This window comes from Hyla sarda, chromosome 1 (assembly GCF_029499605.1).
Source record: "Hyla sarda isolate aHylSar1 chromosome 1, aHylSar1.hap1, whole genome shotgun sequence".
NCBI classification, from domain to species: domain Eukaryota; kingdom Metazoa; phylum Chordata; class Amphibia; order Anura; family Hylidae; genus Hyla; species Hyla sarda.
Window position 1 is genome coordinate 173,975,410 of NC_079189.1, and position 19,712 is coordinate 173,995,121.

A 19,712-nucleotide genomic window follows, 5' to 3' on the forward strand; every position below is an offset into this window, starting at 1 on the left:
CTCCCAGAAATAGGATCAAAGCACAGAAGATGGCCCCTAAACTGGATCCAGGCCGAAATTCGGAAAAATCTGTCGCGGAGAAGCTCAGAGAGTTTGCGTGGGCCGACAAACAAAATGGCGCTGGCTCGAGTGTGGCGCGCTCTTCTCCAGCTCCTACGCCACTGCCGAAATTCTTGGTCGGGGTACCTGAAGAACCCGAGGAACTTACTCTTAAAGAAGCGAGTCAACTGTTCCTGTCTTCTAATACCTCTCTCACAGGCAAACTGGAGGAACTAAAGGTAGATATGGGCTTGCTGCGTCATGACCTCCGGACACTGAGGGACCGGGTCTCGGAGACGAAGCAACACATCTCCACAGTTGAAGACACGGTAGGCCCCATACCTGAATCCCGGGCAGCCCTCAGATCTAAGGTGGAGCTTGTTAAACAAAAGAACGATGACCTCAAAAATCGACTACGCTGAAATAACCTGAGGGTGATCGGTCTTCTGGAATGGGTTGAGGGCCAGAATCTTAGTGCCTTCATGGAAAGGTGGCTCAGAGGCCTATTCCAGGACACTCCCTTCTCGTCAGCCTTTGACGTGGAGAGGGCCAGCAGGGTCCCCACCCAACCCTCTATTCCCGGAGCCCCGCCGAGACCATTCCTAGCCTGGCTCTTAAATTGTAATTACCGAGATGTGGTACTGCGAGCTGCACGGAAGATACCTGATCTTACATTTGAGAATGTTTGGGTGTCCATCTTCCCCGACTTCTCATCAGATCTTCAGAGAAGGAGGGCCACCTTTGCTGCAGTGAAGGGACGTCTTCGCGCTAAAGGAATCCTATACCCCATGGCTTATCCTGCACGCCTGCAGGTTGTAGATGGTGATCGGTCCCTGTTCTTCCCATCGCCGTAAGAGGCCGACAACTGGCTGACTTGTCTCCGGAGAGGTGACTGACCCCTCTGCATGACTTCTACCTCATAACTGTACCTCTGCATCGGCTCCATAGTTCCTTGGATGCCCTGTACTGGGGTGCTGACTCCAGTGTGTTGCGGACCTGTTGATCGCGAGTGGGGACCTTTTTGTTATTTTTTCAGTTTATTTTATTTTGTTATTGCCCCATCGGTAGATTTCCTTTCTGGAGACCGTACACACCATTTCTGGATCACCCGGACAGACTTTTCCCCTAACCTCTCTGGATGTCCCTGATGCCCCTAGACCCCTCCCACTGCCCTTCCAGGATGTCTTCTGGATCTGTTTACCCCCCTTCCTTTGTCCCTGAACTCCCTGTAGCGTTTCATATGCCCGTCCTGTATACCCTCTGTAAGTCCCTCTCCCCCCCCCCTATGGTGCTATTGACTGTTACTGAACTTTGCACTGCTTATCCAAAGTACTCCATCTGTATGTGGCCTCCTTGCTATCATCATATCCGGATACTAGGACGCTCTTCTGTTCGGTGTGTGGGCCCAGCCTTCACGGACCGCAGTGGTGTTCTGTTACCCGTAGCACTCTGAAACCTCTCTTCCATTTCCCCCTCTCCTGCCCTTTTACTGAAGTGCGTTCTATGGTCCCCTCCTCAATGGAATTCTTTTGTTCCAGGGAAGTCTTTGCTCTTCTTTTCTCCTTCTCTTTTTCCTCCCCTTCCTTTTCTTCCCTGTGTTCTGCTTCCCTCGTCTATTCCTTTTCTCCATCCCTTCCTATCTCCTTTCTTCCTTTAGTCCATCCCTCCCCCCCCCTCTTTTTCTTCCCAAACACCCCCCGTGCTTCCTGATGCATCGCTGCTGTGCTCTCTTTTCTGTCCTCCCTTTTATCTCCTGCGTTTGTTCTTCCCTGCCTCCCTACACTTTGTCCCTTTTATGTATTTTACTTTACTCCTTCTCTGAATGTATGTTATGTTTTGGTAAAGCCTGATCTTACGTGTCATAGCAGGTTCGCCCCATTAGATGGTGCCATAGTTGCAGAAATGCTTTCTTTGGTAGTTGCTTCTTTATGGTTATCTTTGTTGCTCCTCCTTCCTCCCTCAGCTGTTGTATGGGGGAATTTGAAGTTCTTTTGTTATTCCGTCCGACCCTGCCTATCTTATTTCATTACTAGTTCTGATGTTCTCCTTGATCCGTCCAAGCTGCCTGTTCTCTGTTTTAAGTTGTGTCCCCTGTTTATATTATTTTGTGTCTCTCCCATGGCTACCTTAAAAGTGATGTCGTGGAATGTGAGGGGTTTGGGTACTCCTAAGAAAAGGGCTCCAGTGTTTAATAAGATACGTGCCTCTAACCCACACATTATATGTCTAAAAGAGACTCGTCTCACCCCTGATAAGAAACATCTAGTATCTCGCCCCTGGGTGCAATGGTCTCTACACTCCTTCCATACGGGGGGGGGGGGGGGGGGGGTCTTTCATAATGCATAGATTACAGCAACCCCTGAAAGACCCCCCATTGTAGATTTATTTTCATACATGCTTATATTCATAATGTTCCCTATGTTTTACTTTTAATATATGGGCTCCCCCCAGCCTCTTTAGACATCATACATATGGCAGTCATGTTTGCAGCTGATTACCCCACTGATAAAACTATTTGTCTTGGTGATTTCAATTTACTGATGGACCCCATATTGATATCCAGTAGATCCCAAGTCAGTCCCTTTGTCTTCCTTCTGGAAGAATTGGGGTGGATAGATGCTTTTAGAGCCCGAAACTCCACTGTACATGTATATTCTTGTTACACCCTTGGTAGAAAGGCCCTCTCCCGTATAGATTTGGGCTTGTGCAATGCTATGGCTCTCTCCCTAGTTTTTGAGGTAACTTATGCCCCTCGTGGAGTGTCGGACATTTCCCCTTTTACTAACATTATCTTTAGGCCCTGCTCCTGGCCCTTCCAGATGGAACATTCACCCCCTTTGTTTGGACCTTATTGGGTCTTCTGATAGAATTCCGGATCAGTTGCAAGTATTTTTACAAGCTAATGTAGTTGATGCCCCTCTTCCTCTTGTTGTCTCCGCTCCACCATTTCCTACATTAAAAAAGATGGTTCTAGAAAGAAAGTTGAGCTTGCTGCAAGGTGTTCTGAACTGGAGGCGCTGTATGTGGCAGATCCATCCGAGGCTAATAAGGTAGCTTGGGTAATGGCAGGCCGACATTACATGATTCATTTAAAGGAGACGATGAATAGAAAGTTATTTTTTACAAAACAACACTATTTTGAACATGACAACCAATCCAGTAAACTTTTAGCTCATTTAGTCCACCAAAACTCTCCTTCACCGGTGATTTTGAAGCTTAGAGCCTCGGATAGGTCTATTCTCATTGATAATGCTACTATAGCCCTTCAGTTTTCATCATTTTATGTTGATTTATATAGCTCTAAGGTACAATATGATCGCCTTCAGCTACATGCCTACTTGGACAAAATTGAATTTCCCACCTTATCTGAGTCACATCATGAATTCTTGGATGCCTCAATTTCCCTTTTGGAGTTCCAGCAAGCTATCAAAGATATGGCCACTGGAAAGGTGCCGAGGCCCGATGGGCTCCCGGTGGAAGTTTATCTTAGATACTCTGAGATTGTTCTCCCGGTCTTGAATGATATGTATACTGCTGCTTTCCGTATGGGTGCCCTTCCCGCCCTCTCTATACAATGCCACCATAGTAGTCATTTTGAAGCCAGATAAGGACCCTTTATTGAACCCTGACTATAAAGTTCTCCCTAAAGTATTAGCCAAAAGGTTAAATCAAGTAATCCTTACTATTATCCATCTCGACCAATCAGGCTTCATGCCCGGCAAGTCCATCTCAGATAACATCAGACGAGTGCAAGTTGCAGTCCAGGTGGGTACTGTGCTGAGGGGTGACTGGGCTTTGGTGGCACTGGACGCAGCCAAGGCCATTGACTCCACTGAGTGGGGCTTCTTGCAGGAGGTGTTATGTAGGATTGGCTTCGGCCCAGTTTTCCGGAAATGGATCTCTATCCTGTATAGATCTCCAATGGCTCAGGTCCTGGCTAATGATGTTTGTTCACTACCGTTTTACCTCAGCAGGGGATTCATGTTATCGCCGCTTCTTTTTGTGGTGGCGGTGGAGCCCCTGGCGCTCCTTATCCGACAGGACCCTATTTATGTGGGTATGAATATTGGGGGTGGGGATGAGCGTATTGGTTTGTACGCCGATGACCTGTTCAAGTCTCGCTCTAAGACTGTCTTACCATATGATATCCGTTTGATGGACCGGTTCGGGATTTTCTAGGGCCTGTGCATTAATTGGACGAAGTCTGCATTTATGCCTCGGCTGGAGGGAGCGTGGCCTTCAGTGTTATGTGGCCTGCCGGTTGTCCAATCCTTTAAATATCTTGGTATTTATGTCAATAGAGACCCTCCCATGGATTTGCAATCTAACATTCTTCCCCTACTTCCTTATGTCCATGCTAAATTTAAGATTTGGGGTTCTCTTTCCTTGGCTGTGGCAGGCCGTATTAATCTGATAAAACTGATTATAATTCCATAATGCCTTTACTGTCTGGAGCATTCTGCACGCCCCATCCCCAAATCCTTTTTTAATATTTTTTCAGTCCCTGCTGTCCCCATTCATCTGGAGCCTGAATAGATGTAAAATGGCCCTTTCGGTTCTTCAACGCCCTAAATTGTGGGCGGGTGCTGCGCTCCCCAACATTCATTTGTACTATCTGGCTGGACGACTTCACTACTTTCGCTGTTCGGTACTATCTGACCCCTTTCCAAGTCCCGAACAAACCCTAGCGAGGTTTGCTAACATCATGCCACCACGTCCTCTCCTGGAGGGCTCCCCACTGGGGGGTCTTCTTCCACTTCATAAAGTTGTTATACAAGTCTGGAGGGCAGCTAATTAGGTACATGCCTATACTGATGTGCCATCTGATCTCAGATTGCTGGGGTCTCAGGACTCACGTTTTTGGAGCGAGCTGGGTATCCTTTTGTAATGTGATGTATATGTTGATGGAGTTTTAAAGTCCTTCACCCAAATACAAGAATCTTATAATGTACATATGAAGTCTTTCTATAAATACTTACAGCTGTGACATGCTCTTCAGGGACAGTTTCCCACGGGGAGCCCCCGATCTCTGATTACCCCCAGATAGGGGTTTTGAAATCTCTGTTTTCTACAGACACCTCATCCAGGCCAAGATTGCCCAAAAACCTTTACCAGCTGAACGGCCATGGCAGGACCATACCTAAGATGTTTGCCGAACAGTGGGAGGAGGTTCAGGCATCACACACCATGGTTTCTCCAGCGGCCAACAATAAATTAATTCAATTATACATTATACACTATAGCTACATTTCCCCGGTTAGATTATTAGCCATGGGTTGTTCTGGTCATTCTAAATGGAAGAAGCTGATGAATGCAACTCTCCCGTTCATGCAAATTGTTTACAAGAATAGGAAATGTCCAGATAAATTCTATAGAGTGTGGGGCGACTGGTGATATTCCCCTCTTCCTCAATGTACACCTGCTGAGGTTCAGAGCCCGTGCTCCTTGATTCAATAAGTACCCATCCCCATGATTTATGTGTGGTATGCTATCCCTTCCCATCTTATGTTTAGATTTTTCTTTTATATGTTCCCCAGGCAGCTTGGACACGTGATTTCTATTTTGTTATTATGTGCTATGCTATTGGTGGGTCAGGGCGGATGGAGTTGTTTGCTCTTTGTTTGCATACATGCTAAGTTTGGTATGTTATATGTTTTATTTTTTACTGTTGATACCGGTCTAATCTGTGTAGTATTTGCATCTCTACGGTCAGACTGATCATTTATACATATTGATGTGCACAGTTTGTTAAATTTTCCCTGTGTCCATTTTTTATGCATTGATGGTTTGATCATGTAAGAAAAAAAAAAAAAAAAAGAAACAACATTTCTGAGGGGAGGGGGGAGGGAGGTGTGGTTATCTCCATGCTGTGAGATCCAGACAACTTGCAGACACTGACAAGCAATATAAGGTGCTAAATTATTCTTTATGTGCAAAATGGTTTCTCTTTGGTCATTATATGAACTTATTTCTTCTGTATTTGCACCATATAGGTTCCACATGGCTGCTTTAGGGTTATAGAAAAGCATGCACTTTGGTCACAAAGCTGTGAAAATTTATTTTTAGCACAAAATGCAGGTTTTTCTTCTGTCCTTGCACCATATAGTTTCACATGGCTGCATTAGAGTTATATAGAGAATATGTTTAGGTAGAAAACTTTGCAAATGTAATAATGTTTGTGCAGAGCTCATCATACTCCAGGGGAAACACCCCAGCCTCCCAGAGAAATGCAGAAAGACTCATCACAGTAATATATAGATCAAAAGGTATTTAACATATTAACACATGCATATTATTATGCATACAGTTTTGAGGGCACATTACTACACTGACTTAAGCATTTTTTTTTCAAATTTTCTTACTAATGACAGTAATGGTTTAAAGGGCCTTTTAAACCAATGCTCCCCATTGTACTTTATAGTCAAGTGTTGCTCTTAATCCCTTAACGACCAAGGACGTTTATTTACATCCTTGGCCGGCTTCCGCGATATAACGCGGGGTCACACGGTGTCATATCGGGTTGGTCCCGTCATGTATCTGAAGCTGGGACCCGGGGCTAATAGCTAAGGCTTTGCAGTGAACAGTGTAAAAGATCAGTGTGTGCAGTATTATAGCCCCCTATGGGAGCTATAACACTGCAAAAAAAAAAAAAGACAATTTTAAACGTATACATTTTCCTGCATGTAGTTAGGATTTTTTTCCTGAAGTACGACAAAATCAAAACTATATAAGTAGGGTATCATTTTAATCGTATGGACCTACAAAATAAAGATAAGGTGTCATTTTTACTGAAAAATTTACTGCGTAGAAACAGAAGCCCCAAAAAAGTTACAAAATGGCATTTTCTCTTCAATTTCTTCAATGATTTATTTTTCCGTTTCGCCGAAGATTTTTGGGTAAAATGACTGATGTCCCTGCAAAGTAGAATTGGTGGTGCAAAAATAAGCCATCATATGGATTTTTTGGTGCAAAATTGAAAGGGTTATGATTTTTACGAAAACAAAAGTGCAAAAACGGAAAAACCCATGGTCCTTAAGGGGTTAATGGCTTTTATCTGCCTACGTAAAAGGACATTAGTTAGTAAAAACTGCACTCAGCACCTCACGAACTCTCAAACTGTGAGGAAAACGATTCTGTGGTCTGATGAAATTGTCATACCTGCAGGAAACCAGGTACTGTTCATCACCTGCCCAATACCATCCCTACAGTAAAGCATAGTGGTAGCAGTATCACGCTGTGGGGTTGTTTTTCAGTGGCTGGGAAAGGGACAATGGGGGAGATTTATCAAAACCTGTGTAGAGGAATAGTAGACTTGTTGCCCATAGCAACCAATCAGATCGCAACCTTTCATTCTTAACAAGGTCTCTGAAATATAAAAGAAGCAATATGATTGGTTGCTACGGGCAATTGGTCAACTTTTTCCTCTGCACAGGTTTTGATAAACCTCCCCCAATGAACCTAAGCAAACAGCTAAGACAACAAAGAAGAGGCTTAGGGACAACTCTGTGAATGTCCTTGAGTGGCCCAGCCAGAGCCTTGACTTAAACCCAAGCAAACATCTCTGGCGAAACCTAAAAGTGGTTATTCACCAATGGTGCCATCCTACCTGATGGTGGTTGAGAGGATCTGCAAAGAAGAATGGCAGAAAATCCCCAAATCCAGATGTGCAAAGCTTGTGGGATTATACTTAAAAAGACAGGAGACTGTAATCGCTTCATTTTCCTTTTCAATATATTAGCATATATTTCTAACATTCTGTTTTCCCTTTGTCATTATGGGTTATTTAAGGGGTACTCCAGTGGAAAACAATTTTTTTCATATTAACTGGTGCTGGAAAGTTAAACAGATTTGTAAATTACTTCTTTTTAAATATCTTAATCCTTCCAGTACTTATCAGCTGCTGTATACTACAGAGCTCTTTCCAGTCTGTCCACAGTGTTCTCTGTTGACACCTCTGTCTGTATCAGGAACTGTCCAGAGTACAAGCAAATCCCCATAGCAAACCTACCCTGCTCTGGACAGTTCCTGACATAGACAGAGGTATCTGCAGAGAGCACTGTAGTCAGACTGAAAATAACTCCAGAAAGAAATAGAACTTCCTATGTAGTATACAGCAGCTGATAAGTACTGGAAGGAATACGATTTCTAAATAGAAGTAATTTACAAATTTGTTTCACTTTCTGGCACCAGTTCATTTAAATAAATAAAAATTCCCACCAGAGTAAACCTTTAACCCCTTAAGGACGAGCGCCGTAAATGTACGGCGCTGCTAGGAAGTACTTTGCGCACAGCGCCTTACATTTACGGCGCAGCTTCCTGGATCACCGCGTCTCCAGACACGGTGATCGGAACGGGATGACTGCTTATATCTGTCAACAGCCATCCCGGCATATCGCCCAGGGGGGTCCTGAGACACCCCCCCCATGTCAGCGATCGCGTCAAATCGCCGGTCAATTCAGACCGGCGATTTGCTGCTATTCCGGGTCAATCGGGTCTCTGGTGACCCGGAAAAAAGGGTGAATGGGGCTGTCCGAGACAGCCCCATTCACCCTTACCCAGCAGGAGTGAGGTGGGATGGGTGCCGCCTCACGATCACGTGATTGATCGGTTGAAACGACTGAACAATCACAACCTGCTGGGCAATGATCGGGACGGCGATCGGAGTGGAGATCGGCGCCGGCTGGGGTCTCTTACCTGTCCCTGGTCCGCCGGGGGTCCCCTCGTGTGCGGTGGCAGTGACAGGAGCAGCAGGATCGGTCCTGGAGGCAGGAAACAGCGGCGGTGGTCCCGGCAGCAGGATACAGCAGGATGTGAGGCCTGTTCACCTCCTACTGTTGCTTAGCAACAGCTCGCAGCTTCCACAGCCAAAGGGCATGCTGGGAGTTGTAGTTTTGCAACAGCTGGAGTTCCAACTACAACTCCCAGCATGCCCTTTGGTAGTCTGTGCATGCTGGGGGTTGTAGTTATGCAACAGCTGGAGGCACATTTTTTCTATGAAAAAGTGTGCATTCAGCTGTTGCATAACTACAACTCCCAGCATGCATAGACTACCAAAGGGCATGCTGGGAGTTGTAGCAGTGTGCCTCCAGCTGTTGCAAAACTACAACTCTCAGCATGCCCTTCGACTGTCAATGCATGCTGATTGTTGCAGTTTTGCAACAGCTGGAGACACATTGGTTGTGAAACCGAGTTTGTTACCTAACTCAGTGTTTCGCAACCAGTGTGCCTCCAGCTGTTACAAAAATACAACTCCCAGCATGCACTGAGGGACTGTACATGCTGGGAGTTGTAGTTTTGCAACAGCTGGAGGCACACTGGTTGCGAAACACTGAGTTAAGTAACAAACGCTCAGTGTTTCACAACCAATGTGCCTCCAGCTGTTGCATAACTACAACTCCCAGCATGTATGGTCTGTCAGCGCATGCTAGGATTTGCAGTTTTGCAACAGCTGGAGGTACATTCATACAGGTAGGTTTACAGCAAGTTTTCTGCTGCAATTTTGACATGTGGCAAATTTTCCGCCGCAGCTCAAACTCTTAGCTCAAACTCACTGTAAACCCAACCGTGTGAATGTATCCTAAAAACACTACACTACACTACACTACACTACACCTACACAAAATAAAAAGTAAAAAAAGTAAAACACTACATTTGCACAGCCCACTGTTCCAAAGATCTGTCAAACACCAGTGGGGTGTAAATGTTCACTGCACCCCTTATTAAATTCTGTGAGGGGTATAGTTTCCAAAATGGGGTCACATATGGGGGGTTCCACTGTTCTGGCACCACGGGGGGCTTTGTAAATGCACATGGCCCCCCGACTTCTATTCCAACCAAATTCTCTCACCAAACGCTCAATGGCGCTCCTTCTCTTCTGAGCATTGTAGGTCGCCCGTAGAGCACTTTACATCCACATATGGGGTATTTCCATACTCAGAAGAAATGGGGTTACACATTTTGGGAGGCTTTTTCTCCAATTACCCCTTGTGAAAATGAAAAATGTGGGGTAACATCAGCATTTTAGTGAAAAAAATAGAATTTTTCATTTTCCTGTCCAACTTTAGCGGAAATTTGTCAAACACCTGTGGGGTGTTAAGGCTCATTGTACCCCTTTTTACGTTACTTGAGTGGTGTAGGTTCCAAAATAGTATGCCATGTGTTTTTGTTTGCTGTTCTGGCACCATAGGAGCTTCCTAAAAACGACATGCCCCCCAAAAACCATTTCAGCAAAATTTGCTTTCCAAAAGCCAAATGTGACTTCTTCTCTTCTGAGCATTGTAGTGCACCAGCAGTGCACTTGAAGTCCACACATGGGGTATTTCCATACTCAGAAGAGATGGGGTTACAAATTTTGGTTGGCATTTTCTCCTATAACCCCTTGCAACAATGTTAAATTTGGGGGAAAACCAGCATTTTAGTGAAAAAAAAATTCATTTACCCATCCGAATTTAACGAAAAGTCGTCAAACACCTATGGGAAGTTAAGGCTCAATGGACCCCTTGTTACGTTCCTTGAGGGATGTAGTGTCCAAAATAGTATGCCATGTGGGGGTTTTCTTGCTTTTCTGGCACCGTACTGGCTTCCTAAATGTGACATGCCCCCCCCCCCAAAAACCATTTCAGAAAAACTCACTCTCCAAAATCCCATTGTCGCTCCTTCCGAGCCTTGTAGTGCACCCACAGAGCACTTGACATCCACCTATGAGGTATTTCCCTACTAGAGAGAAATTGGGTTACAAATTTTGGGGGGCCTTTTCTCCTTTTACCCCTTGTAAAATTTCAAAAACTGGGTCTAAAAGAACATGAGAGTGTTGGTTTTTTTCATGACATATTCTACTTTAACACAGTGGTAAATTTTCGTCGTTACTTGCATCCTTTCTTGGTGAAAAATCCCCAAATTTCATGAAAAGGGGATAAGATGTCTAGGGGCGGAATACCTCTTTAAGGGGTTAAGTGCAGAATGATGGGTGCAGGAATTATTATTTTTTATTTGATTTTAGCACTAGGCATCAACATAGCAATGTGTGAAAAAGTCAAAGGGTCTAAAAGACTATTCAAGTGCATAGTATAAACGTAGAAATGTTGGAACCAATTTCTGTTCCTAACACATGTATAAACCATGGAGTAGGAAGAGGTTAATATTATATTCATATGTTTTAAAGCTAAAAAAAAAGAACCTGGATTTCCCATGATAACAAGCACTAATTGAGGCCATTACCTTGACCTTAGCGGTTGTTGTTCTGTTGTTTCACGTTATGCAAAGTTACATAATCATTTGCTCCCTGCTACCGCTCTGTAAAAGTGTCTCAGCAGTCCTTTCAGTTTTGGTATTTTATTCATAAACCACATGTGTTCTTTTTCTGCTAGAAAAAAAAATTATAATTTGGTGCTGAAAAATCAACCTTTTGCTTCATGTTGTGATTTATGGGAACTCGTATACAATACCCTTGTAAGGTATAAATCTGGGCCCACTCTAAAACATTGAGGTGCACAGTGTTTCTACATATTGTGGTTTCGTTGGTAATGTATCTATTTTTAATGGAAAAAAAATACAAAAGCAAAAATGAAGAGATTTTCATTTTTACTCCTTTACGCCTTTTCTTTGCCATATACACTTTGCATTACCACTGGAGAGAGTAGCGCCACATTTCTCATCAAGTGTGTACAGAAGAAAAGATGAAGCTAGCAATGATGACTCTTCCTTCCATTGTAAATTGAGTTACTTGTGTCCATGTACTGTATATGAGAAGTAATTCCTGTCTCTCTTATACATATAGGATGACAGTGATGTGGAATGGAAATTTGCCCGATCGAAGTTATGGCTATCGTATTTTGATGATGGAAAAACACTCCCTCCTCCATTCAGTGTTGTTCCAAGCCCTAAATCATTTGTGTATCTTATAATGAAGATTGTCAACATTCTGAAGTGTAGAACAAGAAAACTGCAGAAAGACATTGAAATAGGAATGGGTGACTCCAAATCCAGGGTAAATGATCAATTATCTTTCATGTTTTTTTTTGTGTGTTTCCCTGTGGAAATATGGTAGTCTATTCATCACACTGACGACAGGTTTTATCTGTTATACGTGGAATGAAAACATGTATTATTTGTGTTTATTACAGGGGGACTCTAAAGTTACATTATTTACTTCTCACAGTTTATAACACCACTAACAATCAATTAGTGGGTTGCAAAATTTGGATGGACATATACATAATGACAATAATTATATATAGGCAACCATTTAATGTATAAAGGAAAATTTGATTGTGGATGGAATCTACTACTATAGACAAAGTCAGACAAGCCAGTTTTACATACGACAAATATTTCTATACAATTATGACTTCATGGGTGTTGGATAAAAGTGCCATCTAAAACAGATTATATCATCAGTTAATAATTTATCTACTGAAGTTTTTATCTCAGATTAAAAACACATACGCACATTGGCCTTTTAGACTGGGGAATGTGCGCTTGTTGCATTTACTATGCTATTTGTCCTGTGTGTCCCAATGGGCATGTTAAGTAGAAAAATGGGCGAGGTTTCAAAGGCGTTTCTGATGACGCTGGATTTATTATATGCAACTTTAGAAAATGTCCACATAATTGCCAGGCCACTCCTTATCACCTGTACCTTACTGTGAGATGTTAACTTTAAAGGAAAAAACCCTGTTAACAAAGAGGATCTCAAACTTTTGGTTTGAATAGCGACTTTATCTAACATTGACTATTGGATATATCTGCAACTTTAGGTTTAAGTCACTTTTTTTTCTCCTTGGAAAATGTTCAGTAACACCAGGACCAGACAAGGGAAGGCCACTTCCACACTTCAGACACAACCAATATATATTCCAACTCATATTGCCCACAATATTCATATAGCATAATTTCCTTTATTGACACAACAAGTTTCGACTCTGCTGCACCAGAGCCTTCATCAGGTTCCATAGTTAGTATGAAGGAGAAGGGATTCTATATTTCTGTGTAAACATTAATGTTATTTTGTTCTAGATATGTATCTTACCTTGTTTTCAAGCTTTCAACTGTTCCTGTTATGACCAGTTCCTGAGGATCCATAAATTCATATTTCTTATGGTAAAGAAGGCTTGTTGCCCCTTTAGACTAAACCTTTTTTTCTCCAGATGGAGGTAGTGCCTCCTTGTCTTTTGTGGGGGTTTTACTTGTAACAGTTTTTCCCCATATTTTTGTATGGGTCATTCACAATATATGCTTAAATAAGTTGGTCATATCCACCTCTTAAACATCTCTTCTCAAGACAAAACAAATGTAATTCTTTTAATCTTTCCTCATAGCTAAGATGTTCCAAGCCTCTTATTAGTTTAGTTGCGTGTCTCTGTACCCTTTCCAGCTCTGTTATGTCTCTTTTATGAACTGGTGCCCAAAACTGAACAGCATACTCGAGGTGAGGCCGTGAGGCCTGCGAGTCCATGCCTCTTTTGATACATGACAATATCCTGCTGACCCTAGAAGTAACTGCTTGATATTGCATGCTGTTCTGTAGTCAGAAGTACAGAGGAGAGAGCTATTGGTGAAAAACAAATGACATAATCCTAAGGGCACAGATATATGCAATAGTACATAAAGTCGTTATTCAAACCAAAAGTAGTCTTTCCTTTGGCATGGTCCTGGTGTCTCTGAATTCTATTCAATTGGTTCCACAAGGTGCTGCAGCAACCTGGACAACTTACATTGTGACATTGTGAAGGTTATATGGTACAGTCTTTTTACTCTGGACCCAAACACTACAATCCGTGTTTCTGTGCTTTAACCCCTTAAGGACCAGGCGTTTTTCATTTTTTGCACTTTCTTTTTTCCTCCTTACCTTTAAAAAATCATAACTCTTTAAATTTTGCACCTAAAAATCTGTATTATGGCGTATTTTTTGCGCCACCAATTCTACTTTTTAATGACATCAGTCATTGTACCCAAAAATCTACGGCGAAACGGAAAAAAATCATTGTGCGACAAAATTTGAAAAAAAAAGCCATTTTGTAACTTTTGGGGGCTTCCGTTTCTACGTAGTAGATTTTTCGTTAAAAATGATATATTTTCTTTATTCTCTAGGTCCATACGGTTAAAATGATACCCTACTTGTATAGGTTTGATTTTGTATTACTACTGAAAAAAAAATCATAAATACATGCAGGAAAATGTATACGTTTAAAATTGTCATTTTCTGAGCCCTATAACTTTTTTTTTTTTTTTGCACCGTGATCTGAAGTTATTGTCGGTACCATTTTTGCATTGATCGGACTTTTTGATCGCTTTTTATTCATCTTTTCATGATATAAAAAGTGACCAATAATACGCTATTTTGGACTTTGAAATTTTTTTGCGCGTACGCCATTGAACGTGCGGTTTAAAAAGCGGTATATTTTTATAATTCAGACATTTCCACACGCGGCGATACCACATATATTTATTTTTATTTACACAGGTTTTTTTTTAATTCTTGGAAATGCCAAACTTTTATTAGGGGAAGGGATCATTGAAAAGCTTAATGATTTTTTTTACACTTTTCTTATGCCATATTATAGCCCCCAGGGGGGGCTACAACATTGTATGTACTGATCTTTACCACTGATTGATGCATCTCCATAGGAATGCATCAATCAGTGTTTTCGGCGATTGAATGCTCAAGCCTGGATCTCAGGCTTGAAGCATTCATTCGGCGATCGGACTGCAGGAAGGAAGGTAAGAGACCTTCCTCCTGAAGTACAGCTGTTCGGGATGCCACAATTATACCGCGGCGATCCCGAACAGCTCCCTGAGCTAACCGGCACATTTTACTTTCACTTTTAGCCGCACGGCTCAGCTTTGAGCGCGCGGCTAAAGGGTTAATAGGGTGCGGCACCGCGATCAGTACCGCGCGCTATTAGCGGCGGGTCCCAACTTCACTATGACGCCAGGCCCGCCGTCATATGATGCGGGGTTACCGTGTAAACCCGCGTTATATCACGGGAGCGGGACTAGGGGCATAAGTTTACGCCCTTGGTCCTTAACAGGTTAATATTTAATATATGCTTAGTTTTGCTAGTTTTCCAATAACATTCAATGTGGCATCTCATTTGTGCATCGCTGGGGTACAGAATAAAAGTACAAAATTGGAAATTTATAAATGAAAGGCTTAGTTACATTAGATAGCATGCTATAAAAGATGAAATAAATAAAAAACTTTTGATTTAAAAAAGAAACCTGGTTTTTAACATTCTAAAAAATGTCCAAAGTGCTAAGTAATGTGGACAACTCTGAGACCCAGGTTTACTTATTTGCACTTCATGATTACATTTCCCTGTTCTTTGCAGCTCCCGTGAAGCTTTGTCTGTTTACATGCAATAGGGCCATAGTTATACCACACACTACCTAGGGCTGTATTTGCTATTAGGCACCCATTGTCCTGTGCCTAGGGCAGCAGTGTCGAGGGGGCAGCACTTCAGTGAGTAAAAAATGAGAAATGCTTTTGTTGTAAATGCAGGTGTCATGCAGTGGCCTAAAGAAAAAAAAATCTACTTTACCCTTTGGGCGAATCCGCATGGGTCCCAACAACTGCAAATTCTACCTGCAGATCTGCAACATGGTCATTCTGTGGTGTATTTGTGATTGATCTCACCATTTTCTGTTTATAGGACTAAGATCTCTAGTGTATCTGCAACAAAATCTGCATGCATTTTTTCTGCGTATTTATGACAGAAAATTCTGATGCTTGTGGAATTACCTGAACTTTAGTCTGAGTGCCTATGCCAATACAAGCAATAAATATGATCCAGATGCCACCCTACGGCGCTAAGACTGAATATGCCCCCATTAACCTTTTACCTGTCCATAACATATATTTACATCATGGGACTGTTTAGAGTGTAAAGAGGGGTCTCCTAACACGATCCCACTTCATACCTGGTGGCCCCAGGCTGTTTTCAGTTGTAAAGGGCTCCTGCTGCAGTCAGCTATTAACTCTTTAAATGCTGCTTTTAAAGTTTTAAAGTAAATATATGTCCGTAGTCGTTAAGGGGTTAAAGGGGTTTTCCGCCCCTAGACATCTTGTCTGCTATCCAAAGGATAGGGGATAACATGTCTGATTGCGGGGGGTCGAGCCGCTGGGACACCCCGCAATCTCCTGGACGGCACCCCGGCGATCTGAACATTTATGTTCAGAACACCGGGTTCGGGCGGCCATGGTCATGGTGCCATGCCCCCTCCATTCATGTCTATGTTCAGAACGCTGGGGTGCCGGCCCGGAGGTCACGGAGGTTCCTTTTGGATAGGGGGATAAGATGTTTAGGGACAGAGTACTTCTTAAAATGTAACCCTCACAAGAAGGTGTGGATCTTTTCACAGGGAATCTCTAGATCGTGCTACTCCCATAGTTGCTTTTAGCAATGACTAACATGTATGTGAGCTGAACTTTCCAACTTGCAGTATCAAAGCAGAGGTCAGGAATCATTGTCAGACAAACCATTGGATGAAAAAAGGCAGATACACAGATATGTTGACATGGTCAAGCATACAAGTAAAACAGTATAGTTTACGATCAAAAAACAATTGCTGACGTGACTAATATTTTCAGTCCTCCAACAACAGATGCAACCAGTCACTGTGTAACACAAACAGACTTGGAGCTACAGTATAGAGTTAGAATTCCACACAGTCAAGTTACATTCTGATCTCAGCACTACCCATGTCTCTGATCATTAGAAGGTTAGTGTAGTGTAGTGTAATGCTCCTGTTACTGTCAACTTCAACGCCCTTCATACAAATGTGTCTCCTCAACTGCTGCTTCTACAGGTGCATGTAAAGATGTGATGTGATGGCAGGAGACAGTGGAGGGAATAGCAGTACTAAGGAGCTGGATGGACCTTGTGGCTCAGGAACAGAGTAATGTGAGAAGGATCCTTATGCTGCCTGAAGCACATGAGCATTGGCTCTAGTCAGCATCAGTGGCCCTTTAAAAGGTCGGTAGCTGGCACTAACATGTAACCCAGGAGCCGAGGCACCATACAGGGAGAGTGGCAGCAAGAACTGCGGGAAAGTGAGTTGTGACACTTCCTCTCCCCATTCCAAGGTATTGATGCTCACCAACATTAAGACCTTGTGTTCCTCACTGCATACAATGTGCGGACGCTGGGCAGCATTAGATCTTTATATATATATTTTTTTGTTACTTGTACTCTTACTACCCCTATTTAAATAGTACCCTGACATGTGAAAATTCCCTCAAGCCTTTTATCACATTGCACACACATAAATACTTAAGTCCTTAAATACATAAGTCCTTACTACAGTACATGACAAGATGGACACAATTTTGTATGCCAGTGAGCAAAAGTGGGCCATACATACAAGATGTTGGCAAAATGTTTATTCCGCCCATAGCTTATTCTGCCAATGCTCCCATACACATGCATACTGGCTCGGCTATACATGCATGCATTATAATTGGGGAGAGGTAAAGCCCCTGCCAAACATCTTAAAAGGTGACTTATATAGAGAACAATAGGATTGGCAAGTGAAATCCAACATGCCTGGTCCTTCACTCCCTTGATATCCTCTGTGTAGAGAGAGTTAGAAGGCCTCCATATACATTAGATGGTCAGCTAGTTCCACCAACATCATTGGGTTCAAATTATGCATATCTAATGGGTAAGACTAGCTTCAAAGAACTGACAGGGTGCACAGGCTCCAGGGGAAATTTATTAAGGACTGTGCTTAAAGTGGTTCAACGCCAAAAGTCGCAGATGTTTGCACAAGCCCCCAAGTGGACATTGTGCCATGTGAAGGGGGCATGGCCGCCCACGTGCCCAAGATACTACTGCTACACTTGTAGTGAAAATCTACGACAGCTCCATGTGCCTGGATTTATAAAGAAGCATGTATTTCTTCATAAACTCAATGCGATCATATACTGGCGGTAGGTTACTTGAGACACGCATATGAAATGCCGGTCTTAGCAAATTCCTCCCTAAATGTTGCTTTTTACGGAAATGCTAACAGTGTTTGGCATCCTAACATAGCACTTTATTAATTCGCTGTCTATAATCCCAACTGTAAGCAATAAAAAACAGTTTCCATTTACATTACTGAATTATTCTGCACCCTCTTTTGTGTCGCATTATGCTAATGTCAAATACCAGTATGAAGTGAACTACAAGCAAAATTAATGAGATTATCTCCAAATACAAAGCATCTTGGCACATAGTCATGTTTGTTTCATGCTGATCACAGAGGTAAAGCTTCACTCGTGGCCAAGTAATTAAAAAAGTGATTTTACTGACGTACAGGATTTGGCCTCCATTTAACTACATGGATTGGTGTTATTCATAATGAATTACTTTGGCCACTATAACAAATCCTTTCTGCATTCTGTATCATATAGACACTGTGAACTGTGCTATTTCACCTTTATTTGTTTGTATTTATTTTACCTTGATACAAGGTTTCTGAATTATATGTATTTACCGTATTTTTCGTCATATAAGACGCTCCGGCATATAAAACGCACCTCATTTTATACGATAAAAATCTAGAAAATAAAGATTCTGAACCAAATACAATGTAAAGTATAGGACAGTGATCTTCAACCTGCGGACCTTCAGATGTTGCAAAACTACAACTCCCAGCATGCCTGGACAGCCGTTTGCTGTCCGGGCATGCTGGGAGTTTTAGTTTTGCAACATCTGGTTGAAGAGGAGGTAGTACTCACGTGTCCCCGCCGTTCCAGACCTGTCACCGCTGCCTTGGATATCGCCCTCCATCGCTGTTGCCGTGTCCTCGTCGCTCCGGAACGTCTCTGCTGCCCGGTATCCACGCTCTCCGTCGCCGCCATGACGTCGCTACGCACGCCGCTCCTATTGGATGACGGGACGGCGCGCGTGACGACGAAGGAGAGCACCGGCCATGCAGGGGATCCCGGCACAGAGCAGACACTGAGGAGGCAGGTAAGGTCCCTCCCGGTGTCCTGTAAGCTGTTCGGGACACCTCGATTTCACCCCGGCGGTCCCGAACAGCCCAACTGAACAGCCGGGTTAGTGTTATTTTTACATCAGACGCGGCGGTCAGCTTTGACCGCCGCATCTGAAGGGTTAATACAGGACATCACCGCGATCGGTGATGTCTTGTATTAGCCGCGGGTCCCGGCCGTTGATGGCCGCAGGGACCGCCGCGATATGTGTGTATTCGCCTTATAAGACGCACCAACTTCCCCCCCCCCCCCCCCCAGTTTTGGGGAAGAAAAAGTGCGTCTTATACGGTGAAAAATACGGTAGATTGATTGCACCAAATCAGTCATTATTCTTATGGCCACAGTATGGCATAGCTGTTTTCTGGGCTGCATGGATCATATACATAAACAGTACTATAACTAAAATATTATTTCTTATCATGCTCCTAAGAACTCTTAGACAATATCACTTCAGCTTATATTCATTGTTATTGTAATATGGCTTTGTGCCCAGGCTGTGGAGTTCCGTAAAAATTATCGAGAGCAATTTCCAAAATATTGAAGGTAAAGGGGTTGTTCATTAGAATGCTCTCTGGAAAATAAATAGGGTCGTATTTCAGGAGTTTTTACTGTTGGTACCCTCGGGATTTAAATGTAATATGTGGGGGAACCTTGCAACAAGTGCCATATTTCACTGTAGTGTCCCGCTGGGACA

General features: G+C 42.9%; 1 protein-coding gene across 3 annotated transcripts in view; it reads left to right on the forward strand.

Moving 5' to 3' along the window:
• The window catches only part of TRPC3 (transient receptor potential cation channel subfamily C member 3), a 260,568-nt gene that overhangs the window by 228,465 nt on the left and 12,391 nt on the right, over positions 1-19,712 (forward strand). For all 3 annotated transcript variants that reach the window (XM_056564160.1, XM_056564165.1, XM_056564176.1), the window contains one exon: positions 11,816-12,025. In XM_056564160.1, the coding sequence (XP_056420135.1) occupies positions 11,816-12,025 (210 nt within the window). The remainder of the gene's footprint in view (positions 1-11,815; positions 12,026-19,712) is intronic.